Here is a 27,397-nt window from a genome sequence, read left to right as displayed (position 1 = left end):
TTTAGCCCTTTTGACAAACTCTAGAAAAGAGTGAACGTGCACACACACACATACACACTCATTCATGAATGCTGAATGCTGTGTACATTTGTAAGTAAATATTGCCTTTTTAAGGTGTGTAATGTGTAAAGTGACAATAAAGAGACGTCTTGTTTAATCTTAGGATTGTACTGCATGTGCGAATTTACATTGTGTAATCACATATGTATAATACCAGTAATATAAAGGTAATATAATATGAAGTAATATAATAACATAATATAAATGACATATACTGGCTGAACAAGCATTGGCAGAGGTCTTTTTCATTCACATCCTTTTTTCTGAACATACAATAACAAAATTATTTTATTATTTTAGAGGCTTGGCATTCAAGTAGTGCTTAACAAATTTATTAGACCGCCTGTCACAAAAACAAGAAAACAAATCTTTTACAAATCTGTCAAAAACTTGTTTAAAACTAAAAAGTTAATTTGAAACATCTTAATTGAAATTGCAGCAACAAAAAATAAATATATATTTTTAGCAATTACCAGTGCTGTGGTGGTCTTTTAAATTTGTTTAGCACTGTAAAGTATGACAGGAGTCTATCTTAAAAGAAATGTGTCAATAGTCATATGCAGCTTTGCTGACAAGGACAGTCTTCTTGGCAGCCAGTTAGAGCCTACAAAATACAAAGTCTTGTCCTACAGCATTCTGAGGAAGTATTCCAAGTACAATACCCCGCACCTGTTTACTTATATCTGCCCTCATGATGGAAATGTAAATTTGTAACACGGCACCTCATGTGCAACAGTCCGTCCCCCGCCCTGTCTAAATATCTCAGATCAGCCCTCTTTACAAACTTGTAAAGAAAGAATAAACATGCGTGCATGCACATTTTCATATTCAATACCTTTAGGTAGGAGTCCTGTGTGTATTTTGTAGCTCAGTATTGTGTTTTTATGATGTGTAAAGTGACAAAAAAGAAATATATCTTTAAAACTAGTCACTATACTTCATATGCACGAAATTGTTGAACAGAACATACAAAGAAATAAAGATAAAAAAATAAAGTAAAAACAAATATAGAATAATCATAAGAGTACAAAAGTGGCCCCTTGTAATCCAGGGCCTTGTTACAGAGGGCTTGCTGGTTGTTTGAAAGATTCAGGTTTGCTGGCTGTACTTTGCAGATCTGGAAACTATGTCCATCTTTCATGTTTGAGACTCCCCTTTTGTAAACTAGAGTCAGTTAAAAAACAAGATACTGTTCCATTATGCGTTGTAGGACATGATAAAAGAGAAAAGTTCTGTACAGTCACACACGAAGAGGGACAGATGGTAACAATATGTGCAGATTTGTTTGATTATAGGATGTGTAACATCATGCGCTCAATGCAATGACTGTGAAACTTTTAACAGTCGCTGACTGAATGATATTAAAATCAAAATTCCCACTTGTCCTGATTAACGCATGGTGACGTAGTGAATCCCCACCTTGACGTCAGCCGCAGCCAATAGGACTTCACGGTCATCGCAGAAGCCCTGCCCACTTTAGCAAGTGCAGTCTGTAGCGGTAACAGGGTCCGCCCCCTGTCTCTGCAGATAAAGGTTCGCAGTCTGCTATCCCAGGCATGGATGACGGTTGTAGTGAGACATGGCAGTCCGACATTACACTCTCGACTTCAACCTCTCTACAGCAGGTAGGAGGAAGGTGATGCATAGCTGACTGTAGGAAGGTCTTTCGTTACATTTCGTTATGCATCAGGGCTGCATGCTTTGCTAGCCTGCTAGTTTTGGCCTGCTAATTTATAGTCAATACTGCCAGGATTATAAAGTGCCACTGGTACATTGCCCATGTTTAGGCACTATATGCATGTGCCCTAGTGCTATGCTGCTTGTGCCCACCAGTACAAACCCCTGTCCGTAGGCAGGTACGGCTTGACACTGGTAGGCCACTATTAGCTCGTGAACTGTCACATCAGTATGCATATTTAATGTCAGTGGCACATATTTACAGGTCAGCGTAAATGTCTGTTTAGCAGGTATCTTTGTGGATAAAGCAGCGCAAGCAACTACGGTTGAAACCAAAGTCACATCACTGTCAGTGCAGCATAAGCTTCTAATTAGAGCTCAGTTAGCTTTGGCTAGCATGGCTATGATTAGCCTAGCCGTGTTAGCAAGTCTCTGTAATCAATAACAGAGGGCCCGAGCGATCTCATCAAATAGTTGCGAAAAGTACAGCTTGAATTAATATAATGCGGATTTGTTTTATGACTTATAGGACTTATACAGGTGTGTCTGTTTCATAAGTATAAATTATAACATCAAGTGTGAGTAATCGTTGTTTAATCATGCAGCACGCGCTTTTCGTCGACCTAAGTCTGTGACCCCGTTAACACTCGATAATCAGTAAACGCATGTAGTAAATTGGCACCCGTGCGCTTTGAGGGCTCTGCCAGACATTTATAGTCCAATTAAAATCATCCAGGAAGACGTGCATGTCTGCCATTGTTGTGGTTTTACCATTAACTGATAGTGGTGTGAGAATGAAGCTATGAAGATTCAAACTGTCATTAGGCTTTTTTTTTTTTCTTCTTTTTAAAAACCCTTTGTTTCAGAAGTCTGTTTAGAGGAACCAAAGTTTGTCACAGATAATAAATGGAGTATATGATAATGAAAGTGAAGTGCAGCTGTATTTGATTAATATATTTTGTTCACATCAGATTTATTTGCTCCCTCTTTCAGTTGACCCTGCCTCGACAGTGTCTGGTCTGCTGTCTATATTTCATGAACAGGAACTGACAGAGACTATTCATGATACAGACGGGCATGGTTATCTTGCTACCTTTGTGGGCAAGAATGGCAGGTAAAGTCAATATTTTTTCACAAACAAAAGTGACTCCTTCAGTCTAATTATAACTCTTTAGCAGTAAAACTTGGATTACTAAATCCTAATTGGGCAAAACATTTTGTGTATTAGGATGTGATAGCTTAAAGCTAATCTGGCTAGGGTACTTGTTGGCTCGTCTTCAATCAGATTTGTGTCTGTATAAATAAATAATAAAGGTGCAACAATACTAATATCAATATTGAACCGTTCGATGCAGTGCTTTCGGTACGCATATGTATCGAACAATACAAAATTTTTACATTTATTTTATCAACTTTTCTTCTGACGATGCTGTCTGTGTTGAGCGCTCAGTGGATCTGCGCTCGACAGTGCAACCTAGGCGGAGTAATCGAACGCAGATTCACTGAGCGCAGGGCAAGCTAGCGAGACAGAAGTTAAGCTCTCCTTGCAACATGCCAAATTGAACCTCCCCCACCCTCATTCAGACCTGGCGTTTGGAACCATTTTGGTTTTCATGTGACGTATGACCCTGAAGGTAAGCGCGTCATGGACAAAAGTAAAACAGTATGTTGGATGTGCCACCCAATGCTCAATTACATTGGTGGGAACTAGTGCGTTAGCGCAGTTTTCTCATTAACGTGTTGGCCGTCCAGCCCCATGCACGGGGCGATCCGCGTTAATGTCATTTCAGATTAACGCTGACAGCACTAGTGGGAACACAACGAATATGACTGCACATTTACGCCGACATCATCCTAATGCAAAGACAAGTGGAAGCAGACAAAAACAACAAGCACGCATGGTACAAACTTGACCCGAGTCATTTGTTAGCACATGATTCTCCTTATGGGGACCTGATATGTTTAACCCTTGTGTGGTGTTCATATTTTTGTTACTCAGCCAGTGTTCATGGGTCTGGTGGACCTGCTAGAGTTTTGGCTTTCCAAATTAACACTATCAAACAATTTTATGTTAAATTACTAAACAGATGTTTACTTCATCCCAATTACAAGCCATATGAACAGCAAACATGGTTAATTTTTTCCCTTTACCTTTGTTAGATCACATTTATGAATTAATGTGCTTCTCGTTTTTTTTTTTGTTTTTTTTATAAAATGTTATAAAAAACATAAATCAGTTATAATCAAGTGGAGTGAGTGGTAAGACACAACACATTTACATGTGAAGCAATATGTTCCACAACTAAATGGGATCAGCTGCTCATCAATGGTGACATTAGGCCCAGGTTTGTAAAACAGGGGGAGGTGGTGCACCCACTTATCCCACACTGTCCTGATGGCAGCTAGCTTGTCTCTCTGCCGTCGAGCTGGTCTGTCATCTCGGTTATCAAAACGGATAATCCTGGAAATTTTGTGGAAGTTTTCCAGAGTCATTGATGCACGGAAAGGTTCTTGCCGGTTTCTGCATCCCACAGGGATTCTGTGGATTGCCCTTTGGACCTGAAAACTCCTGCAAGGATAAGAACCCCAAAGTAGGCCTTTGGGGTTCTTAGATGAATTTGGTCCATCTCCTTCCACCTCTCTCCAAAAAAAACACCTTCCTTCTAGATTACTGCAATCCAGAATAATTTTCTGGATGGAATCTGGGATGAAAAGCTCAAATGAAGACTTGATGTCCTGCACATGAGTAACTGTCAGCCATGTTGGCCCTGGCTTATCCCAGTAACAGCTCTGCAGGGTGGCTCATTTCTTGGGCAAGAAGACCATTCAATTTCACCAGTTATTGACATCCATGTTTCTTCACTTGCTGTCTGGTGGGCTTGTTCTGGTCCTGGAGCTGGCTGCAGATGGGGTACTCGTCTTCGTTTTGTTACTAAATGGTGCTCAACCTCATCCTCTTCTTCAAAGTCACTGTCAGACTCTGAATTTTCAGAAATGTGAAATATTCTGAAACCTCTTTGTCAACATCATCGTTCGAAGCCTCTCTCTCTTCCAAAATCAATTGGATGGCCCTCGCAGCAGATAATCTTTTGCCATCTTGATCAGTTGGGATAAAGAACCACACTGGCAAAGTCTTATTTATAGTATTATGCCCCTAATTTGCAGGTGGGACAGGGTATGAGAAAATAAAATTTGGATCCCTCAAGAAAGAGGGTAAAATGTGTGGGAATGTCAGAGCAGACGGTGTTGATAGTTGAATTTTCAACAATGTTGCAACTTTGTGCGGAGCAGGAGGGGAGGAAATCACTATCAGCAGCACCAGAAAGGAGGAAGACAGAGTGTGGGAACACAGGACCTACACTTTCAACACTTTTATTAGACCTGGGTCCAGTGGACCCGAACACCTTGTATGTAATGTAAATGCGTGGGGGGAGGTACAGTATGAGGTCATTGAAAATTAGTTTGGATTTATGTTCTTCACAGAAAATAAGCCAAAGCCAATGAATTTCAGGTTGAAAAAATAATTAATTGTTTAATTTCTTTTGAAAAAAACTGAAAACGGGTCTCACAGACCCGAACACCATACAAGGGTTAATATGCTGCTGAGAATATAGCCCAGAAGAAGCGTACAGTATAGCTTTTATTTTGGAAAGAGCCATTTCTCTGTAACAAACTCCTTTCCAAAGATGAGTGATTCCTCAATCAGATATATTTATTTTTTTATTACTTTGTTGTTTCAGCGACATTAAATTTAAAAACTGTACTTTTGAGTTAAAATATGTATTTATAATTTTAATACATGACAAATTAAAAAGGCATAAACAGTTTTTGTTTTTTTGTATCAAAAAAATATCGAATCGAACCGTGAATTTTGTGTATCATTGCACTCCTAATAAATAAGTGTACTAATATCCCAAAGCCAGGATGTGTTTTCACCAAATGTGGGTCTTTGGAGAATTCTAAAACTTGTGTGTTGTCTGACTCTCTAAGCAATGTCTACGGCTTCTTGATAGACTTCCTGATAAATCCTGAGCATGCTTCTAGTTGGACAGCATTGCAGGAATGTTTCAGTTAACTCTTCAAAGTTTAAAAATATTACCCTTCAAACTTCTTTGCAACAGAGGAACTTTTCACAGCTTCCTCTGAGAGGTCGCATTGCACACGTTGAGTGGCTTTTTTTGTTTTTAGTTTAGTGTTCCTCTAACTTTGTTTTGCATCGTTTTCTCTTTCCTACATCAATTCTCAGGTTTGTTGTCCTGCGTGTGCACTCCCAGGGGCTGGTCACAGTTGATTTGCAGTTTTACGAAGATGATGACATTGCACAGCTAGACAATGTAAGAGCATACACAGGGCTATTGTTTTTACCAACATTGAAACTAATAAGGTTAAACATCTCTGGGACTATATAATGATAACCCAACCCTTTTTGACCATAGGCATCTTTAGTGCCTGTCAAAAGATACTTACAGTTACTGTCTGTGTACTGGCTTCCTGTATTCAAACACTTTCACATCCCTAAATGCTAGTGCATACACGGAGGGTTAAATTACACCAACTATGGTGTTGTTTACTCCCGATGTGTTTTGCATTAGGGTTGTCTGTGTAGCAATATGAAACCTTTCACAAATTTGGTGAAAGTTTAAGCTGCATCTATTCTTACTCCACAGCTTTTGAATGCACTGGAAAATAAGCTGAAAGTTCTCTTAAATGGCAATATTACAAGGATTAAAAAGTAAGTATCACTATATTGTTCTTGTAAATGTATCGTACTTCATGGTGCAGTATTATTTATCCCCCCCCACCTCCCAAAAGGCTTCCAGCCCTTTTGCGAGGAGCAAAAGTTGACCGCTACTGGCCCACAGCCGATGGCAGACTAATTGAGTATGACATTGACAAGGTGGTGTATGAAGAGGATTCTGAATACCAAAACATAAAGATTTTGCACTCACAGCAGTATGGGAATATTCTAGTTCTGGATGGAGACGTTAGTAAGTATATAAATCATGGCATGTTGCTTGCACACAAGATTTTGTTTTTTCAAAATGACTGTTTAACTTAGTAGAGTCAGTCTAATAAGAATTATTTGTTTTGCCTTTAAAAACAAATTTTTCTTGCAGACCTTGCAGAGAGTGACTCTGCCTACACCCAGGCCATCACAGGCAGTGGAAAAGAAAACTACGCTGGAAAAGAAGTGCTGATTTTAGGAGGAGGTGATGGAGGAATACTTGCTGAGTTGGTCAAACAAAAGCCAAAGATGATCACCATGGTGGAGATATCCTTTACTGAGCTTTCATTTGAGTGACTTTGTTCATATTAAAGCAAACATTCACTTTTTTTAGATCACTCCAAATCTCCACACTTAGATTTGCATTATTCTCAGTGTAATTCTGTGTGTGCATCTGACTGTTCCTTAATAAAGCTTCTACATTGACCAGAAGGTGATAGATGGGTGCAAAAAATACATGAGGAAGACTTGTGGTGATATCCTGGACAACCTGAAGGGAGACTGTTACCAAGTGAGTGCTGAATTGTGTGGTGTGGTTTTTGTTTTTGTTTTTTTTTGTGTGTGTGTGCACATTTGCTCAAAATGTGTTTTGCGTTATTAATATTTATTTTTAAAGCGGCAATAGGCAGGACAAAAGTTTTGAAGCAGGGGTAAATTGAAGATGCATTTTGAATAATCTCCTCGTCTCATGGATTGCAGATATTAATTCAGGACTGTGTTCCCTTGCTGAAGAAGTATGTCCAGGAAGGAAGGACATTTGATTATGTTATTAATGACCTCACTGCAATCCCAATATCCACCTCGCCAGAAGAAGGTATTGATAACAATAGCCATACATCAGGAAAGGTGGCACACAGGTGCAGTGTGAAGAAATGTTTAACTTGTCACATGCTGTCTGGTTTCTGTAGACTCTACGTGGGAGTTCCTGCGTCTCATTTTAGATCTATCTATAAAAGTGCTGCATCCCAGTGGAAAGTATTTCACACAGGTGAGTCTGCTCCTAATTTACCATACCGTTCATGATTGGGGGATTTTGTCAATACTGTTTTTAAAGGTGAACTAAATATTAATTTATTTGAAACACTTCATGCGATGACCAAGCATCATTTCTACTGTGTGTCAGGGCCTAATTATTTATCTGTATGAGTCTCATGAATCTTTTCTGCTGCTGGCCATCAGGGCAACAGCGCAAATCTGACCGAGGCACTGAATCTGTTTGAGGAACGGCTGGGAAGGCTCTCGTGTCCAGTGGACTTCCGCAAAGAGGTGGTGTGTGTTCCATCCTACCTGGAGCAGTATCCTTTCTATCAAGTCCCATAATTTATAAAAATGTTTACTGAATTGAAGTATTAAGGCTAGGTTATCATTTCTGCTTTCATTAGAGAAATTAAATAATGGTGTTTTGCTCTTATACTGTGAGGGAGAAATTCAAAGTGTCTGCTTTAAAAAAACAAAAACAACCAAACAAAACCCCAGACATTCAGGCACTGTCAAAGGTCACCTTTGCATATGGACTGATTATTAAAATTGGGATATTTGCTTGCTGTGGTCACCTGATCCTGCCAGTGTAGTTTAGTTAGCAGGCACATTAGGACCATCTGATTTTAATAATCCAGTCTAAGCGTCTGTCTGCAGGTGCCGCGTGCACGCACTGCAGCACTATGCACTCTAAACACCACTGATCTAATTGAAAAACAGTCTACTAACACACCAAAGCCACATGCAGGTGAATAAAGATGGTCTTCCCCATCAATCTAGCTCAGTTTCAATCCAGTCTAACATTTATTTGTTTTTGTGTACATGTGTAGTCCTTAACTCAACTATCAGATGGGTTTTTTACACCGCTTGGAAAAAGTAAACAAGTTATCTCCTGAAATTCTCAGCAGCTGGAATGTGAAGGCTCCTAATTTCTTCTGTACCCCCTCATTTGTACGCAAATTGAATGCAGCCTGAAAATTGGAGGCCACACAAAATTCAGTTTAGTTTTAAATGTTAGGAACTATTCAGATATTTCCAAAGTCTGAATTGTTCACACACCTCTGTGCACATTGGTGAGCTTCTGCTGACTAAGACAAGTAATTTAATTTGCTGTTTTCAGTTAACAAACACTGACTGAAAAACACTCCAGCTTAAACCAGTCAAGTTGGTGTGGTTAAGTTATGAGAGTATATGTGTATATATATTTTTTCTTTTTCTATAGCTGACTCAGTTTTCCTCGAGGCATAATTGCAGTTTTATCATCCCCATTCTTTTAATTTTACAACTTGTCAGTTGTATTGTTTGTTACTTGAGGTTTTTTTTTTTTTTCTCCTTATAAATGTCCACTTGCATGTGCTCTGAAGGAGCTGTTGGAACACTGATTTTTATACACTGATAATGTGGAGTAACTCATTTCCCATACATATGTACTCATTTTCTGTAATCTTGAGTTATGAAGTTGAATGAACGTGCCTCTGCGTGAGCCAGTGCACAGGTGCAGCATACCCAAAGTGTCACTTTTATGCTTCATTTTTGTTGCTGCCTTTCAAATGTGATTTCTTTCAGGTTGTATTAAGGTGGTCACGCCCAGCGGGACTGAGGGGCTTAAATCAAAGTGTTTTAAAAGGGAAACTATTTCTCCAAAGTTACTGCCACCTCTGCTTGTGCTGTTTTGTCATGTTTTATCGGCACCTTTTTGTTTTTGCCTGATAAAGTTTTTGTTAAGACTGTATTAGGTGCACGTAAAGGACGGTGAATGTAGCTTGCATATACAGTACAATGCACATTTGATCTACCCTGTGGGACATTTATTTATTCGTTATTTCATTAAATGCTGTCCTTTCCTGCTTGAGATGATTTTGACCATCTATGATTAAACTGTTTTTGGGGGGAACATACCTGTGGTGTTTGACTCATTCCTCTTGATCACTGTTATCTTAAGAAAAATGCAAGAGACGGGAAACGTGACTGTTTTCCTCGTAAGAACTAATATTTGTCCAAAACTTAAAGTACCAGTTTGTCAGCCAAAATCTTAAAGCTTAACTAATCAAATCTAAAAAATAAGGCAGAGGTTAAAAATGTCAAACTGCTGCAGCAGCTTTTGCATTTGCTTAGAATGTATTGGGTTTCTCATTCTGTGACATGTTTACACAGATGCCATACTAGTGACGCTGTGTGGTGTGTTATGAAAACTCTGGTAAACTACCAACTGGTTTAATTTAATTGGTGTACCATTTAACCCAGTAGTTAACTAGTGACGTTTATCAGTTTGACTCCAGAGTACTCTGGTACTGTATACAGAATTGTTATTCCAGAACTCTTATTACTCATTCAAATGCAACTTTGCAAACCTAACATGTGCTGCTATATTCTTTTTACGGAGAAAGTTTTCTGCTAGCAATGTTTCCAAACAAGCCATACTTGTTCAGTCTTTACAGGCCTCAGCCTGTTAAATGCTAGAGTCCTTTTTGTTAAGTTTCTCACAGTTTGAGTATTGCATGGTCTGACATTGGGAGGAATTTGCTGGGAGGTCCCTCCAGGGAACTTTTACTTCTACCATCATCTTTGCTGTTGGTGAATACTTCCTTAGATTAGATTTCAATTCATTATTCTGCTGTATTCTATTGTCCTGAACATATGCAGAGGATATCCTAGTTGATTCAACGGTACTGTGGCTGCAAAACAAGCCCAAATCATCACCCTTCCACCACCGTACTTGACAATGGTATGAGGTATTTGGCCATAACACACGGTGCCATCTCTGGTGAAAACCAAACACGGCGTATTAGCACCAAAGGACATATCTTGTGGGGGTTTTTTTGTTGTTGTTTTTTTCCCCCAGATGCAACTTTGCAAACCTAAGCTGTGTTGCTGTATTCTTTTTCTAGAGATCACACTTCCTCTCAGGAACTCTTCCAAACAAGTCAGAAAAAAGTCTGAACCAGTATGACTGTACTGTCATTACCTGAACATACCAACGCCTGTAGAGTCGAGTGTTTTTGCCCCACCAGCAAAGAGACCTAGCTTCTGCTTTAATGGAGGTGCTCAAACTTTCTGATGACCAGTTAATCAAGTGCATTTGGCTGATATTTGCCCTATTAGTTTCTTTGGAAGCAGTAAGGTTGGACTTTTTACAGCACTGCAATAGAGACCAGTGAAAACTTTAATTTCACTTGAATGTAAAAGACAGTATGTGTGCCACCAAATGTCCGATCAGTGGAGGAATCGAAAGTCTTGTATCAAGGGTAAACGCTCCAATGGCTTTTCCAGACATCCTGCTTAAGTGCATGCTGTTTACATTGTCACGGCTCTCTTGGACACTAACTGGAAATGCAGCATGATTAATACAGCTATGCTTCCCCTGCTGTGACACATCAAAACATCTTACTTTACTTTAGGTGCTTTTAAATTTGTTTGTTAGACCATTAGAGCAATTATGTAAGCATGCATACATTTCAACACTGTTTTAAAAGTGAAATCTTTGTTATTAACTTAATTTTTTTTATTAGAAATGTAGGTCTGTGTGAAAGATTTAGTGGGTTACATTAGTGAAATTAATTTACTTTGAATATTAATAATATATAATACTTTAGTGTTCAGAATATCTGTAAGAATACAATAGGGGAAATAAGATGTTAAAACAGTAAGTTTCGTTTATAAAGTCATTTAGCTAATACATATGGCCTGCAGATAGCTTGTACATAAATTACTCTGTTCAGTTACATTATATTGTACAAATATATATATATATATATATTTATATATATTTATATATATATATATATATATATATATATATATATATATATATATATATATATATAAAAATATATATATATATATAAAAAAATATATATATATATATATATATATAAAAATATATATATATATATATATATATTTATATATTTATATATATATATATATATATATATATTTATATATATATATATATATTTATATATATATATATATATATATATATATATATATATATATTTATATATATATATATATATATATATATATATATAAGAGCGCTGAGAGAGGCGGCTTTGTCCCTCCACTATCAAGAAGTTTGTGAGTGTCTGTGCCGCATGTTGATCTCGTTGAGGACCACATCCATATTTGAGTCTTCATCTGCTGTGATTACTCTGTCTGCATATGGGCTACCTGTAAAACAGTGCTACTGTCATTATTTCAAAAAGGGAAATTGATATATTCTAAGAGTTGCAGCAATGACAGAAGAAACGCAAAAATGTCAGTTCGTACCGATCCCATCACTCTGTTCTGAAATGTCACTGTTGAGGAAAGAGGAGCTGGAAGAGTTATTGCCACGTGAGGTACTGGAATGAAGAGATGTGTTGTTGGTCAGCGATGACTTCTTTGCCGTCTTCTGTGTTGCAGTGCGACTCCATTCTGTTAAAAAAAAGACCCACATGATGAAGGTAAACGTGATTGTGAATTGCAATTATCGCACAGTCCATCCATTCTCTTCCGCTGGAGCCTATCCCAGCTGTCTTAGGGCAGGAGGCAGGGTACGGACAGGTCACCAGTCTGTTGCATGACTAACACATAGAGACAGGCAACCATTTGAACTCACATTCACCTATGGACAAGTTAGAATTACCAATTCAGCTAACCCCACTAACTGCATGTCTACGTGTACTCGGATAGAACCCACGCAATCCCACAGTCGATAAACTTATTTCTTAAATGAAACCAAATAAAGGAGTAACCTTCACCAGTTTGAGGCACACAGTATAAAACGAACACCGCTAACCTGAGTTCTCAGATAGTCTCATTTTGCCGCAGCACAGATAGATCCTCCACTGCCTCCTCACGGTTTCCTTCACTGCACAGTGGAACACGAATATAAAGAAACCTACAAAACAAGCGTGTTTGTTAATGCCACGTTTCACAGTGCAGTAGTTACTTAGAGGAGCATTTAAAAACCAATTAGAGAAAAAGATGCGATTGTATTTTTGTTGTTAAAATAAGAGAAGAGGATGACGTCAATAAAAACTGGTTAAAATTGAGGACAAAAGAAAGGAAAACAGCAGAATTACTATGTAAACTGACCAGATTTGAGTGAAATCACCATTATTTCACAAACCAGCTCAGAAAATGTCAGCTCACCTTGCAGGGAGTTACAGATGGCAAAGAGGTACATGAACGCCAGGTTAACGGGCCCCCAGGCAAAAAAGGCAAAGCCCCACGTGAGGCCTAGCAGGATGGTTATCCCCAACACACTGCGCACATCCTGCAGTGTGCTGCGGTGCTGGAGATTTTGAGGGTTTTGTTTTTTTATCCGGCACAGCTGGACCATAACTACAATAAACATGATGAAGTTAAATATAAAAATGACGCAGAAATAGGCCACCACTGCCACGTAGAAGGCGATGTCATTTTTCAGCCAGCAGCTGTGGGAGAGTCGGAGGAGAATTAAAGGTTGTTCTGAGGTTTTATATCATGGATTTTATGTAGGATAATGTGCAATAATGAGATTACAAATAAAGTACTCACAACTCATCAGTAGTGCCATCACTAAACCTTCCATAGGAAACGAGACCGTAGTTGTTTTTGTCAATTGCAATGACAATAATGACCACGATCATCGGGATACCCCATCCAGCCAGCGAGAACTTCAGCATGTAGTGCGATACATTGACGTTGAAGACTTTCACAAGTGCCACGTACATGTGGACGGCCTCGAGACCCATCCATGTGAAGGCAGCTAACAAGAAGTAGTGAAGGAACCAGGCAGTGGAAATGCAAAGGCCCACGGCGTCTGGGTAGAGCGCCAGCCAGGCGTCCACCAGGAAGACCAGATTCAGCAGGAGCAGCGCAAAGCACAGCTGGATCAGGATTTTGGATGGGATGTCTTTGCGCAACTTGCTGTTTAGGCGAAATTATGAAGACAACATGTAAAAAATACCTCAGCGAGCAAAAAAAAAAAATTCATAGAGCTTTAGCAATAAGTAATGAATAACAGATCTAGATCATCTATTTTCTGGATTTCTATACATACCCAAAGGCCAAGTAGGTGAGGATGGTGACAGCCAGGAAGATAGCAGAGATTCCACAGCCAATGTATGTGATAAAGGTAAGGATGGTGCTCTGGACACGACTGGTTATAGGCTGCCTGGAGAGGTCCTTTATGAAGGAGATGCCCCCCCAAAAGTGTTATTATTCTAATGAATATTCTAATGAATAATAACCAAACATGACAACATACATGACAAAATGTATTTTGGTGATCTTACCAGCAGGATGGCAAAACTGGTTAAATGGTTGCAGCCACAAATTGTCTCACTGTCTGTGCTATTTTGGACAGAACAGCCATTTGAGCTCCAGCCACCCGATCCATCTGTGGGCAGAAAACAAACACGACTCGTGTTTTTACACGTCTGTTTGTGTTCACTGAAGCTCTTAACTCATGGCTGGACAACTTACCATTTAATGCAAAGTCCCAGAAAACACACGTTGCCACAAAATTTGCCTGTAATTTGAGAAAAAGAGTTTATCATCTTTAATTGCACATGATAGTTTTCTCTCTATCTCTCTCTCTCTGTTAAGGATGTGTTGCTTTTACAGCATGTTTGTGGCCTATTGCTGCTACATTTAACCACACACACATGTGTAGCTCGGTCGTATAGCTCCGGCATGTGTGCGCTGCTACAAACTGGCTTGGTTTGTCTGGTTATACCTGTAGCCGAAGCCCTTAGGCAATGCTTCCTCCAGAAGTAAATTTCTCTATGAGGACACAACCATTTCCTTTTAATTTGCCTTTAAATGACAGTTGGTGAAACCAGGCTTACCGGAATAGGCTCTTGGTTTTTTAGGGTGATTATAACATTGTCTCGGAGTCCTGTGATTGACAGGTTGGCGACACTTGCTCCTAGGATCCCGCTGTTAAGCCTGCGTACTCCCAGGGATTTGTCCTGTGTAGCCATTTAGAGACAACAAAACAAGTTTGTAAAGAGTGTGTAAGTATCAGATTTAAAACACTACATTAAAAATAATGTAAGTTGGCGTTTTTGTTAGTGGTGAATAAGAAGGGGACTGCTGGTTGAACTGTCAGACCTGGAATACGGTGCTCTTCTGGTAGAAATTGAACTGAACTCTGGAGACCTGCTGCTGTTCCTGAGATGTGAGATTCTGAGTGAGAGAGGCAGGCAGCGTGACGGAGCCCTGAGGGATCGAGGAGTTTGTTGTCACGCTCCTTCTCAGTCTGGGATTCCCACGGACCTGTAACACATATGGGCCTCAAGCTTAACAGACTCGATCATCCGAGAGTTGTTTTTTTTTGTTTGTTTGTTGTTTTTTTTTTACCCTGTTTTCTATTTGGGGCAACTGGCGTCTCTCTACTAGAGATCACTATTTGGAGGAGCAGCTTTGTTCTTCCAAATAGTGGCAAAATGGCTGCTTATTCGTCAAAACATTTAGTATTACACCCACATTCACAAGTGTAATCCAGGGATTTACTGACAAATCATGTCATGTCATTGTGAGGAAAAGAAACCGTCAGAATTTCTGACCTAGATCACCTGGTTGTGTTTTTAAAAGCAAAAACAAGTCACACGATTAAACCAATTTGTTGTATTTTATGAATTGATCCTGTTTTTGACTGAACCACTTTACTCTGAAAAGCTGAAATAAATAAATGTAGTTTTAAATTTAGTTTAATCTGAACTACACATGCAAATACACAAAATACACAAAATCTGAGTTAGTATATTCTTCTTCTTCTTTTAAATATGCCAATTACAACCTAAAACAATTACTCCAACCTCCCTGTTAAAATAATCATAAAAAATTAAATCGACAGTAAAAAGGCACTAAATATCTTCTACAGGCTTCTCTAGACAAAGCTGGAAATGCTGTGTTATATGAGACACAAAGCACTTGTACAAAAGTGAAAGTTATTCTTCCCTACCTCCACATTGGTGGGGCTTGAGATGGAAAAAGTTGTTTTCTGAAAGTTGGCGCCATCTGCTGGTTTCACTGACAGAGCAACAGCCGGGGACAAAATGGTCTGAGCCGTCCCTCCAACAACCAGCTTGAGCCCCACTGTATCAACGATCCCTATTATCCTGGTGAGAATAAATGAATAAATAATAGTACGTGTCATTTCTTTAATTACAACAAGAAGCAATATTACTGGTTAAAAAAAAGATGAAAATAAGAGTTGGAATTGAGGTGTTTTGTCCTCCTATGGATGGAAGAGGAAAACTGGGGTTTTGTTGGTGTTCTTTAGAGCCCATATCTGGTTATTGTTGTGAGTAAAATAAAAATAAAAACAGTATGGGTCAAATGCATTGTCCACCCCATGAAATATTAATGTAAAAAGACCACAATAAATAAATAAATAAATAAATCTGTAACCTGTTGGAGGACTGTGACAGCACAGATGGAGAAGCACCCAGGAGATTGCTGACAATGTTGACTGATGTGTTCCCCAGCCCTATGCTGACATTTGGGCCTGATAACAGAGCCTCCAGCTTAGACACCAGCTGATTCACCTGGCTGGAGTTCAGTTTGGACACGTCTTTCGTCTCGTCAAGCAGTGCGTTGGCTTGGGCCTCAGCTGCTGTCAACACAATTTGACGAGACAGTGACGCTATGATAAGGAAAGCATTGCCACAGAGTTGTGCACGCAACTGAAGTGATCACAAACCTGACGAATTTGTTGTTGTACTTCCAGTTGTCGTCACAGAAGTGTTCGGATTTGTGGTGGCTGTAGTAACGGTGAGTGTAGGAGACTTGGTTGTAGTTGTGTTACCCGTACTTGAGTTATTAGCGGTAGTGATAGCTGTAGTTGTAGTAGTGTTGACTGTTGCTGGCACTGAGACATTAGCAGCACTGGTGGTGGTGGTTAGATTCACTCCTTGTGTTGTATTCAGCGGCATTGAAGTTGCATTTACAGCAATTGTAGTGCTATTAGCAGAGCTGGTGGTAGTGGCAGTGCTGTTGTTGGTGGTGCTGGTGGCAGTGCTGTTTGGTTGCACGGTTGTCACATTTGGGCTGGTTGTGGTGGTAGACACGTTTTGAAGATCACAACTGTCCTGCAGCTGCATAACCACATTGTTTTGTTTTTGACTATTAAAAAGAAATAAAGAAGTAACATTTTACTTTGGATCCTTTTGATCTGTTGCAGCACATTTTGTATAAATGTGGTTAGTGTGCAGGATATTAAGGTCATACAAACCAAGTGAGGCTGCTAGACTTTGCTGCAGCACAGAAATCTGCAGGCTTTATGTCCGTGCTGACCCATGTGAACTGAGACTGCAGGCTGACATTGGCTTGTAAATTTCCACAAATTGCTGTGGAAACACAAAAGCACCAATGAGAAGCTTTGCACAAGCTTTGCACAAGTCGTCACTTATTTTTTGACTGCTTGAGCTGATATTTCAGTCCTCATCTTGTTTTATTTTGGTTAGTATACACACCCGCTCGGATCACATGCCCGCTGAAACTGATTTGTTCCTTAGACTGAAGCAGATACACCACAGCATTTGCTACATCACAGACGGGGACCTCACGGGCAAAGGCCAGAATCACGCTACAGCTTTGAAGGCTATAACGGAAAAAACAAAAAGACAACAACAACAATTTTAGCCTAGTGTTCAAATGCAACAGATGCATCAGTGAGATTTAATGTGAGTTTTAGACAAATGTTCTAACATAGCTGGACTCACTTTGTTGACGTGCTTGCACATGCCACGTTTGCGTCCTGTGTAGAAATGTCAGTTTTAGAAAAATAACTTTAAATGAACGTAATAAAGGAAACTACTAAAACATTTTTAACGTGTTAATATAATAATAACACATGAAATGCAAATTCCTTTGGACATAAACTATATTTTTCCTGTGAGATTCCATTACATGGTGAGTTTCTTGTCATGTGAAACTGGAGTATTTTTGGGGTAAAAGTCAGTAATGTTCAAAAAGACATTACTGACAAAATGACATCTCTACAGCTGATATCTTCAAAAATGAACAACTCAAAAGATGTTAATCTAGATGAATAGATTGAATCTCCTTTAAGTCAAATAAAGAAATTCAATTCAGTTTAATTGATTTTTTTAAGGTTATCTTTTTCCCTAATGCAACCTAAATGCCTTACTTACATTTTGAAAACTTGCTTTGGCCCTTAATCATCATAAAAGAGATAGAAAAACATGAAGGCAATAATATCATAATTTGGTGGTTGAATACCTTGTACTCAGATGCATTAATGGACACTGGACATAGACCTCTGCAAGGGAATATTACAAGATTGTTATTATTTTTTGTATTTTACATGTGATAAAAAGGTATTTATTTATTTAAAAACTGGTGACAAAAAACAAAACTTACTCTACACTTGGAGAGCAAGGTGGAAGCTGTCGCAGCTGAGAAATCTGTTACAGTTGAAGATATTAATGATTCATTGATGCTCCAAGAATTTTACATTAATGATTTGTTTATTTATATGTATTTGTGTTCTGTGTGAATGGAAGATTACCAGGTTGGTGACATTTAAATAGTTTATATTGGGATCTTGTATGGAAATATTAAAAGTGTAGTATGCATCTAAAAAACAAAGAAACAAAAAAAAGGAAAGATAATCAAGTCACCAAGCTTTCAGACTGTGTGATTTACATCATAATGCAAATGGTTTTGATAGGTGACACTAACCTGATCCACTGCAGTAGTCAGAGCAGTTGCAGTTGCTTGTGGTGATGTTGCCTGAAACAAAGTCAAAGCATGATGGTTTACAGTGTGGATCGAATCAAGGCACCTTCAAGACTCTACTTTTACACTTTAAGGGAAAAATACATTTAGAAAAAATATTTAGAAGAATCTTGTGCATTTTGCTTTTTTACAATCTTATTTGTTCAGTTTTTAATTGTCTGTGTTGCAAGTATGAAGCAACCCCGAGCTGCTGGCTAACCTGGCATGCAATCAAAAGCTTAATGAGTTTCCTTATGTTTCCAGTTATTATGATAAGCTAAATTAACCAGATGCTTTGTACAGAACAGGGTTTTTAACCATTTTCTATTTTTAGGCATCTGCTAAAACACTCACAGAACAATTAATCCTATATAATCCGCAAATGCTCTGTAGCGTGTCCACACGATTTGGTATCCAGGTATAATATTAACTGTAACTGAGACTTAATTAATATTATTCTTTTGAAATGTGTGTTTCCTGACATGCCCTGAAGTACTTCCTGGTGTCTTTTAACACAAGTGTGTTGCTTCATCAGGTTTCAGTAGCAGTAACAGTCTAATTCATGTATTGATGCAATGATGTTGTTTGTTTGTTTTCATGGTTGGTCCATTTAAACTGAGCTTAACTATGCTTACATTGAATAGTTTGGAGCTCACCTGCACTGCAGTTAGTTGAATTACTTGGTGGAACCACATATGCAGCTGCAGACTCATTACTGTAAAAAACAAACAAACAAACATGGAATTTCACAAAACTAAAGTATGAATTTAAAAAGTATAATTTATCTTTGATTAATCAGTTAACATTTAGCACTTGGGAAAGCACAGACTGCCCGTACTGAGGATCTTACCATGCTGCGTTGTCTTGACCAGTGTAAATGCAGCTGTTTTCTACTGTGCTGCTGTTATTGCACACATTTTGAAGCTGACCTGTTAAGCGACACAGAGGATTTATTACATTGTTACTTTTATAACATCCTGCAAACGTATCAGGTAGGTAACTATGCATCACTCACCCACTCTATCTGCCTTTTTCCCCAGCACGTAAAAATCAGATGAAGTGTTAGTGGCTGCGCAGAGAGTGCGGAGGATACAACATGAAGACACCGCCTGACTCAGCTTCAGCGTCACAGAGCACGTGGTGTTTCTGCAGCATAAGATCAGTGTTAATGTAGGGATCATGAGATAAGCTTATTTCAATGACTTGAATGTCTTTACTTCACTTACCTTATTTCAGTTTTTGTCACGCATGACACTTCCATTCCCTGGTAAAACACAAATCAGGCTAAATTCAAGTGATCTTTTTCATTTACAGAAACCTACAGACACAATTATGTGCTCACTCACTTGAAATAGGCCCGTTGTATTTATGACATTAGTGTTCGAACTGAAAAGTAAATGGAGATAAGGTTAATGGGTGTCAGGACTAACTGATATGATTCGTCATCTCAGTGGAATTAGGACTGATTGTGCAACTGCTCATATGATCTCCAGCTTTATGAAAAAGTCAAACAAGCGTTGCTTATTTTGCTTAATGCTTATTCAAGGGGATACAAGAGGGGGGAAATATTGGAAATTCAGTGTGCAGGCATCTCATTAGCTGCAACTTTTGGCTGCTGTCAGCAAAGGAAATAATCAAAGTTAAAACTAAACTAAAACTAAAGTAAAAGCAGATGTGAAAAAAAACTTTTTGTTAACAATAATAAACTATAACATGACTAGAATAAAAGTAAAAAATGTGAAAAAATGAAAAACTAGCTGAAAAGATTTTGTTAACTTGGAAATCGAACTAAAATAAAAAAAAAATTCTTAGTTTGAGCTTTTTTTTAGTTTGGTAAAAATGTTAAACTAAGAATGAAATTAATAAAAACTAAACTAAAACAAAATATTTTTACAAAAACTAAACTGAAATGAAAAAACAAAGAAACTAAGTGAAACTAAACTGATTTAAAACAAAAAGTCGAAAATGAAATAACAAAAAAACCACATTTTAAAAATACAAAACTACAATAACTCTGAATGTAATCTCACCTTAAATGATAAACGTAACAAATCTTCACAGTGTGGGTTCGACAACACAGTTGCCACAATATATTACAGAAAGTGCTCCATGAAAATTCATAATCTCATTTTCCATCTGTTCATTTATTTGATAGAAATAGTTGCACTCATACCTGCTTTGTGTCCCATTGCCACTAACGTCCCGAGCTACACGTATCAAGCTTCTTTTCCGTTTTCTTTTTCTTGCTAATGTTGTTGCAGTGGTTGTGAAGTTGCCTCCTGTTGGTGTTGCTGTTGTAGTTGTCCCGTTGCCTTGTAATGTTGTTGCAGTGGTTGTGAAGTTGCCTCCTGTTGGTATTGCTGTTGTAGTTGTCCCGTTGCCTTGTAATGTTGTTGCAGTGGTTGTGAAGTTGCCTCCTGTTGGTGTTGCTGTTGTAGTCGTCCCGTTGCCTTGTAATGTTGTTGCAGTGGTTGTGAAGTTGCCTCCTGTTGGTGTTGCTGTTGTAGTTGTCCCGTTGCCTTGTAATGTTGTTGCAGTGGTTGTGAAGTTGCCTCCTGTTGGTGTTGCTGTTGTAGTTGTCCCGTTGCCTTGTAATGTTGTTGCAGTGGTTGTGAAGTTGCCTCCTGTTGGTATTGCTGTTGTAGTTGTCCCGTTGCCTTGTAATGTTGTTGCAGTGGTTGTGAAGTTGCCTCCTGTTGGTGTTGCTGTTGTAGTTGTCCCGTTGCCTTGTAATGTTGTTGCAGTGGTTGTGAAGTTGCCTCCTGTTGGTGTTGCTGTTGTAGTCGTCCCGTTGCCTTGTAATGTTGTTGCAGTGGTTGTGAAGTTGTTGCCTCCCGTGGGTGTTGCTGCTGTAGTGCTGTTGCCTTCTAAGGCCGTGGATGTTGCACCTGTACTATTGCTCTGTAATGTGGTTACTGCAGTTGTTGTGCTGTTGTAAGTGTTCAGTGTTGATGAGGCCACTTGTGTTGTCTCACTGACAGTACTTGCAGGTGTAGTTTGTGGGGAGGTCGGTGTGACAGTAGTTTCTGGAGGGTTTGGAGGCACGCAGTTCTCCAGCTTGGTGCTGAAAACCTGCTTGAGCTGAGGAAAAGAGCATATGGTTTGCTGACAGGATTTAAGCATTACATCTGGTGTTTTAATAAGCCTGCTGTCGTACATGTTACATACCCAGGCAATGATTTCAGATTCGTTCTTGATCTGTCCAGTGACATCCACCGTAATGTCAACAAAGTAGTATACTGCATTACAAAGCAAAGAGAATCATTGGCAAAAGTTGCTAAACTCTATAACGGAGGACAACATACCAGCTGCTTGTAACAAAGAGGCAATCTAAGGGCTGAGAAAGGGAGCCAAAAATAGAAATACCAAAAATGAAGTGACTCACAGTCACCTGATGTGTTGCAACTGAAGCTGGCTGCTCATTTTAAATGTCAAACTATATTTAATTTCCATGGCAAATATTGTGCTCTGTGGTAATTTTAACAGGGGTGGAGTTTTAGATAGTTAGCTTGTTTGTGTTGTTCTTGCCATTTGGAGCACTTTTGTTCTGTTACATTCCAAATTATATGGCTTTCATGGTGGTTAATGTTAACAGGCCATTCAAAAATGTGCCCCAGTTTTGAGAATTTTTTGTATTTTTATTTAGCCTAATTTACTTAAATACTATTACCTGTACAAGTCAACTACAGTGGGGGAAATAATTATTTGATCCCCTGCTGGAAGTGGAAGTGCTCACTTGCAAAAAAATGAACAGCCTCTAATTTTCAAATAAATAAATACATTTAAAAATAACATAAAAGTTATGAATTCATTTGTATGTCATTTAGAGAAATAAACATTATTTCTACCCAACCAGAAATCCGGCTCCTGCAGACTGACTGCGTTCCCATGTGACACACAGATTTCAATACATCGATCAATCAAGAGCAGATTCACCTGCTCTCAATTCATTATGTGTATAAAGCACACAGAATCAGTTTCTTTCATTTAAACCTCTCCGCCATCATGAGCACAACCAAAGAACGGTCAAAGGATGTCAGGGACAAGATTGTAGACCTACATGATCATCCTGGGGGAGGAGAAGCCTTGGGAGAAAGTGCTGTGGTCAGATGACGCCAAAAGGGAAGAGAAATGCTGAGTATGACCCAAAGAAAATCTCCCCACAGTCAAGCACGGAGGTGGAAACATCATGCTTTGGGCTAGGTACAGGGGACTTCGTTGCATTGAGCGGCTATTGACAGGGTCATGTACCATAAAACCTAGGATGAGAACCTTCTTCCCTGAGCCAGAATACTGAAGACGGGTCATGGATGGAACTTCCAACATGACAGTGGCTTAAAATATGCTGCAGAGGAACAAAGGTGTGGCTAAAGAAGCATATTAAGGTCATGGAGTGGCATAGATGGGCTCCACACCCTCGGGCTGCGCCATCTCCTACACACCTGCATCCCATTCGAGACAATCGCCGGGGGACTACTTCACCCGGCGCAGATGGCTGCTCCTCGCCAGTCCGTTAGTCACCCCTCGGTGGTAACTAGGCTCTTCGTAAGTTCTGTATTTACTGGAGAACTTCGGAATTCATCTTCATCTTGTGTCTATGTACTTAGGGAACGACGTTCGGCGCTGGAATCCTGCCACCTGCCTGTCCCCATGCCTGTTCACCTCCCATCCTCGTTCCTGCCTCCTCAGACTCCCTCCATGGACTCTTCCCCCTCTGAGTTTCATGGTCCGGCTCTAATCATAAGCCCTGACGTTTAACTTTTTCTGGCTGTTACGTGCCATTCCTCAGTACTCTAGTAATTGTGTTTCTCCTCTCTGTTGCAGTTTTCCCTCAGTCCAGATTACGGGCGCTCCAGGGTTTTCTGTTCCCAGTTTTTCCCTGGCTTGAGTTTGTAGTTTTGGTTCCCTTGTTTTCATCAAGTTGCTTTGTTTATTAATAAACCTGTACATAGTTCTGAGTGGCTGCACATTAATCTGCTTCCAGGGTCCTTATCGTAAGTGTACACTGAGGTTCTTGACAGTGTGAGTTTTCCCCTGACCTTTGTCGTCGCGTCTGCTTTACCCCCGTGGCTCTTCTGTGTTCTGTTTCCCCAGTTCAGGCATACCTCTGTTTAGTTGCTTTCCCCCCGTTTGGTGTATCTGCCTTAATAAATGGCACACTTTTAGTTAATTCCCATTTTCGTCTCACTGTGGTCTGCATATGGGTCCTCACATAAAAGAATCCACCCAATCTGCCTCCGCATATCGTGCGGAGTCGCCCCAAATCCTTCCTGAGGTGTGTGCAAACCTTGTGACCAGCTATCAGTAAACTTGTTATCTCTGTGCTTGTTTCTCAACCAAATACTAAGTCAACCAAGTATTAAAGTTTTGCTTGAAGATCAAACACTTATATCACTGAGTGACATACAAATCAGTAACACAGATTAAACAAACGTTTTTCCTACAAAGCCAAGGGGTGAGCAGATTTTATCAGGGTTCATTTACCTGATATTTGTGGAGCTGTAGTAGAAACAGTAAAAGGGGAAGGAGTTGTAGTGGTCTGGTTGCAGGAGGCTTGCCCTGATTGGAAAAGAAAAAAGTTCTCAGTTACCACTGTTGGCAACTTCATGGAGAGTTTTGGGACCAAAAGCCAATCGTGTGTATTGAACACTAGACACCACGTTGATGGACATTAACATGATCCAGTTTCAGTGTACAAAGTTCCTAATGTGGTTTTTAAATCCTACACGCTGGAAAATGGGAATTCTGAATTTTTTCAGCACATAAACTCTGTTTTTAAAAAAACAGAACACTTTAAAAATTAATGCACTTTGTGGTAGTTGCACAAAGTCATTGAAATGCATTTCCATTCCCTCACTTCCTGTTCTCTGTGTGGTCTTTTTTAGTCTTCTCCATTTGTGCCTTTCTCAGAATAGCAGTACGACTAATAAACAAAACTAGACTAACTGGTTACAGTATATTATGAAAGAGTTCAAGGTATTTGTGTGCGTACTGTATGTGTGTGCGTGTGCATGCCATGCATTGCAGGTTATAATTAGAGGTTCAAAGCTGTTGGTCCACTAAACAGCCGCCTCCGCTCAATTGTCTTCGTGTTTTTTCATCTCTTTTGTGTCACAGCTGATGTCAGATACCTGCTAAGAGGACAACGATGACCACCAGGTGTGTCTGCAGCAAGTGGAAACATTTGATAAGCGAGCCTGGCTTCTTCACCCTGTTAAGTTGAAGAAGTTTAAGTTTAGTAAATAAACACAGGGGGCTAAAGCTTTATTATATTTATTCTGACATATGACAGAAGAAAGAGTCAGACTGAGTCATACTAATCTAGAAAAGCCCTACCATCACACCCATGCTAACAAATGCTGAAAGGCTGTAATTAAAATGTGTCTTAAAGGTTTTATCTCCAGTTCTGGTTGTTAACAGATGAGTAATGCCAAATGAAACACTTGAACGATTTCAGGATAGTGAGCGCGGTCTAATAGAACAAATTCATTACCTTCAAAGTGCACATGATGTATGGAGTACATACACCATGAATCAATAGTTATTTTTTCATGTTCATTTGAATCTCTTATTATTAGGCAGCAAATAATTTGCATGTACAATTCTCCAAACTTTGCCTCCTATTTTTTTAAATAACAAGCAGAATAACAGTGAGTAAGTGGACTGACTGTATAACTAAATGTCTTCTTTCACATCCATGGAAAGCGTCATTGTTATTGGCACATAGGGTGCATCCTCTCCTATATTCTTATATAACCAGTAACATCAGTCCTTAAAAAATGCGTGATTACTTTGCAAATACAAAATAACAACAAATAAAAAATGTAAATAATTCGATTCTGTGACTTAAAAAATGACTTTAATGTTATTTGATGCCGCATAAGGAAGTGATTTATAGATATGAGCGCATCTGTATGAACCATCTGGATTAATAATCCTGACTGAAAACCGATCCAGCTGCTGTTTCTGAGTTAAGATGTGTTTCCCTCCACATTAAGGAAAAGGAGAGACACCGCCACCAACACCACCTCCACCGCCACCATCTCGCTTTACCTGACTAAAGGAGCAGATATTTGCTGGCAAGGAAGTCTGCCTGAAGAAATCCTTGGATCCTTCATGACTCTGTCTTCATTTTTGTGGAACATAGCTTCCGATGGGCGAAGTAAAACGTTCAACAACAAACATTAACAGTCATAAATCTAGCCAGTGCTCTCGGCTGTGTGCTTTGTCAATTCTCCACCACTTTCTCATGGACAATCAATAGCTGACACATGTGGCACGCCCATGAGACGTCAAGGTGAGCGGGTGGACGTCACATACATTCTCTTCAGCTCTGGCACCTTTGGTTTAACATTTCAACACCACCCAAAGAGGAAGCTGTCTGATTGTAAAACTAGACCCAAAAATAATAACACAGTCCGATCGTCTGCCTTTAAAGTTCCCTGTAGGTTTTTGGAAGGAAGAGATTTGTGTGTTTCTTTTTCTTTTTTGTTTGTCAGTACAGGTGTGCCTCAGGGTGTGTCATAAACCTGTGTTTTCAGTAATAGACACAACTGAAAGTGTTTCCAGGACAACACTGCAGGGCTCTAACATTGTGGCCCGACTGCTACGAAAAAAAAAAGAAGTCACGCACCATTACTCTGTAAGTGCCTGTTTTTCAGGACTGTGAGCAGTCTGTCAGAGTCTGTCTGTCACACACCACCACATGAGCACGCTCTCTTATTTCCTTCTCTGTTCTGCCTCTTATGCTTGTGTTTACAGTTTTTCTCAGTCCCTTTGGTGCTTTTCTCAGATCAGAATAATAATTCTCAAAACCATTAGTGCAACCTCCATAACATTTAGTCATTTCTGCACATTATGGTACCAATTTCTCCTTCCCCTGAACAAATTGCAAATGCTCTTGGACATGTATCAGTTGCTTTCATACAATTCTCTGCGGTCGACAACATTATCATTTTCTTATGTCATGTCAGTCAAAATGAACTATACCTTTGGATGCTGAAAGACTATTAGTTCCCAATAAAACTAATAGTCTTCATTTCATTGCTTGAGTCATTACATACAAAATTGGTGAAATGCTGTCAAGCAAATTTTATACCTTTTTTAAATGATTTTTTCCTGGAAATGTCCCCGAAATTGAACAATTTCTCTCAGGTGAACTTCAGCTTTCACTGATGAGGAGGTGTGTGAAGTATTAGTTGTAACCACTGACAAGCCTCTTGTTCACAGTCACTCATGGATCAATCCCATGAACCCTCAATTGGCAAGCAAATATGAACCGAGCAGGACATAGTTTGTACCATCCATTCACGTCCGCTTATCCTTTTCAGGGTCGCGGGGGGCGCTGGAGCCTATCCCAGCTGTCATGGGGCGAGAGGCGGGGTACACCCTGGACAGGTCGCCCGTCTGTCGCAGGGCCAACACACAGGGACAGACAACCATTTGCACTCACATTCGCTCGCACATTCACACCTATGGGAAATTTGGATTAACCAATTAACCTATCCCCACTAAGTGCATGTCTTTGGACGGTGGGAGGAAGCCGGACTACCCGGAGAGAACCCACGCAAACACGGGGAGAACATGCAAACTCCGTTTGTACCATTTTTTACAATTCTGTGACACAGAAATGGGAGGTCAGCATGGTGGAAGAGGGGTAAGGATGTGTGTGTGTGTGTGTGGGGGGGGGGTTGTCAATCACAGTCTCACAATGGATGAGGGCGGTCGGAAGATGCAACCAAATGTTGGAAGAACCACTGTGAACAACCTCGCAGAGGTGGAAGAAGGCCTGTTTTTACCCAGCAGCAAGAGGAAGCCATTTGTGCAAGGGTGATTGCATACAATGCAATAAAGTTGAAAGAATTCAAAGTGCTGTCATAGAGGATAACGGTGTATTTGGCCACATTGGATCTGTGTCTGACACATGATAGAATGCTGGTTGAATATCTCCCTCCCTAC

General features: G+C 39.5%; 2 protein-coding genes across 3 annotated transcripts; one reads left to right on the top strand and one right to left on the bottom strand.

Annotated features, from left to right (window-relative positions):
• The first annotated feature begins 1,548 nt into the window (after positions 1-1,548).
• sms (spermine synthase) lies at positions 1,549-9,614 on the top strand. Its single transcript, XM_085288940.1, has 11 exons — positions 1,549-1,685; positions 2,731-2,851; positions 5,984-6,071; positions 6,405-6,469; positions 6,550-6,725; positions 6,855-7,011; positions 7,166-7,253; positions 7,442-7,556; positions 7,651-7,730; positions 7,922-8,037; positions 8,570-9,614. Exons 1-11 carry the CDS (start codon positions 1,640-1,642, stop codon positions 8,598-8,600), a joined length of 1,083 nt encoding a protein of 360 aa, XP_085145066.1. The 5' UTR covers positions 1,549-1,639; the 3' UTR covers positions 8,601-9,614.
• A 2,140-nt stretch (positions 9,615-11,754) lies between these two features.
• On the bottom strand, positions 11,755-26,010 carry LOC146565645 (uncharacterized). 2 transcript variants are annotated; one of them, XM_085288938.1, is made up of 30 exons: positions 25,493-26,010; positions 24,571-24,650; positions 23,924-23,998; positions 21,608-21,678; positions 20,613-21,520; positions 19,786-19,825; positions 19,666-19,703; positions 19,455-19,585; positions 19,290-19,368; positions 19,096-19,154; positions 18,404-18,454; positions 18,231-18,298; positions 18,083-18,126; positions 17,942-17,981; positions 17,422-17,456; positions 17,173-17,300; positions 16,932-17,046; positions 16,401-16,822; positions 16,109-16,313; positions 15,660-15,816; positions 14,807-14,971; positions 14,542-14,664; positions 14,177-14,222; positions 13,987-14,090; positions 13,752-13,876; positions 13,247-13,618; positions 12,860-13,143; positions 12,504-12,605; positions 11,993-12,139; positions 11,755-11,893 (listed from the first exon to the last, which is right to left on the bottom strand). In XM_085288938.1, exons 1-30 carry the CDS (start codon positions 25,582-25,584, stop codon positions 11,790-11,792), a joined length of 4,410 nt encoding a protein of 1,469 aa, XP_085145064.1. In that variant the 5' UTR covers positions 25,585-26,010; the 3' UTR covers positions 11,755-11,789. The 2 variants fall into 2 exon arrangements, with proteins under 2 accessions (XP_085145064.1, XP_085145065.1); XM_085288939.1 differs by having other exon boundaries at positions 16,109-16,310; positions 25,493-26,009.
• Between the last annotated feature and the right edge of the window lie 1,387 nt (positions 26,011-27,397).

Source organism: Mchenga conophoros, linkage group LG10 (genome assembly GCF_057382185.1).
Source record: "Mchenga conophoros isolate Kocher_MC1m ecotype Shallow Benthic linkage group LG10, M_conophoros_male_GT1.1, whole genome shotgun sequence".
Taxonomy (NCBI): domain Eukaryota; kingdom Metazoa; phylum Chordata; class Actinopteri; order Cichliformes; family Cichlidae; genus Mchenga; species Mchenga conophoros.
This window is presented reverse-complemented; position numbering and strand designations above follow the sequence as displayed.

Coding starts and splice junctions, on each gene's coding strand:
- LOC146565645 (XM_085288938.1), bottom strand. CDS start 25,584: ATGTTCCACAAAAATGAAGACAGAGTCATGAAGGATCCAAGGATTTCT. Junction 18,455..19,095: donor TTCAACTAACTGCAGTGCAG/GTGAGCTCCAAA, acceptor ACTTTGTTTCAG/GCAACATCACCACAAGCAAC. Junction 17,982..18,082: donor CCTTGCTCTCCAAGTGTAGA/GTAAGTTTTGTT, acceptor ATTCCCTTGCAG/AGGTCTATGTCCAGTGTCCA.
- sms (XM_085288940.1), top strand. CDS start 1,640: ATGGCAGTCCGACATTACACTCTCGACTTCAACCTCTCTACAGCAG. Junction 7,731..7,921: donor GTGGAAAGTATTTCACACAG/GTGAGTCTGCTC, acceptor GCTGGCCATCAG/GGCAACAGCGCAAATCTGAC. Junction 8,038..8,569: donor GTTCCATCCTACCTGGAGCA/GTATCCTTTCTA, acceptor CTCAACTATCAG/ATGGGTTTTTTACACCGCTT.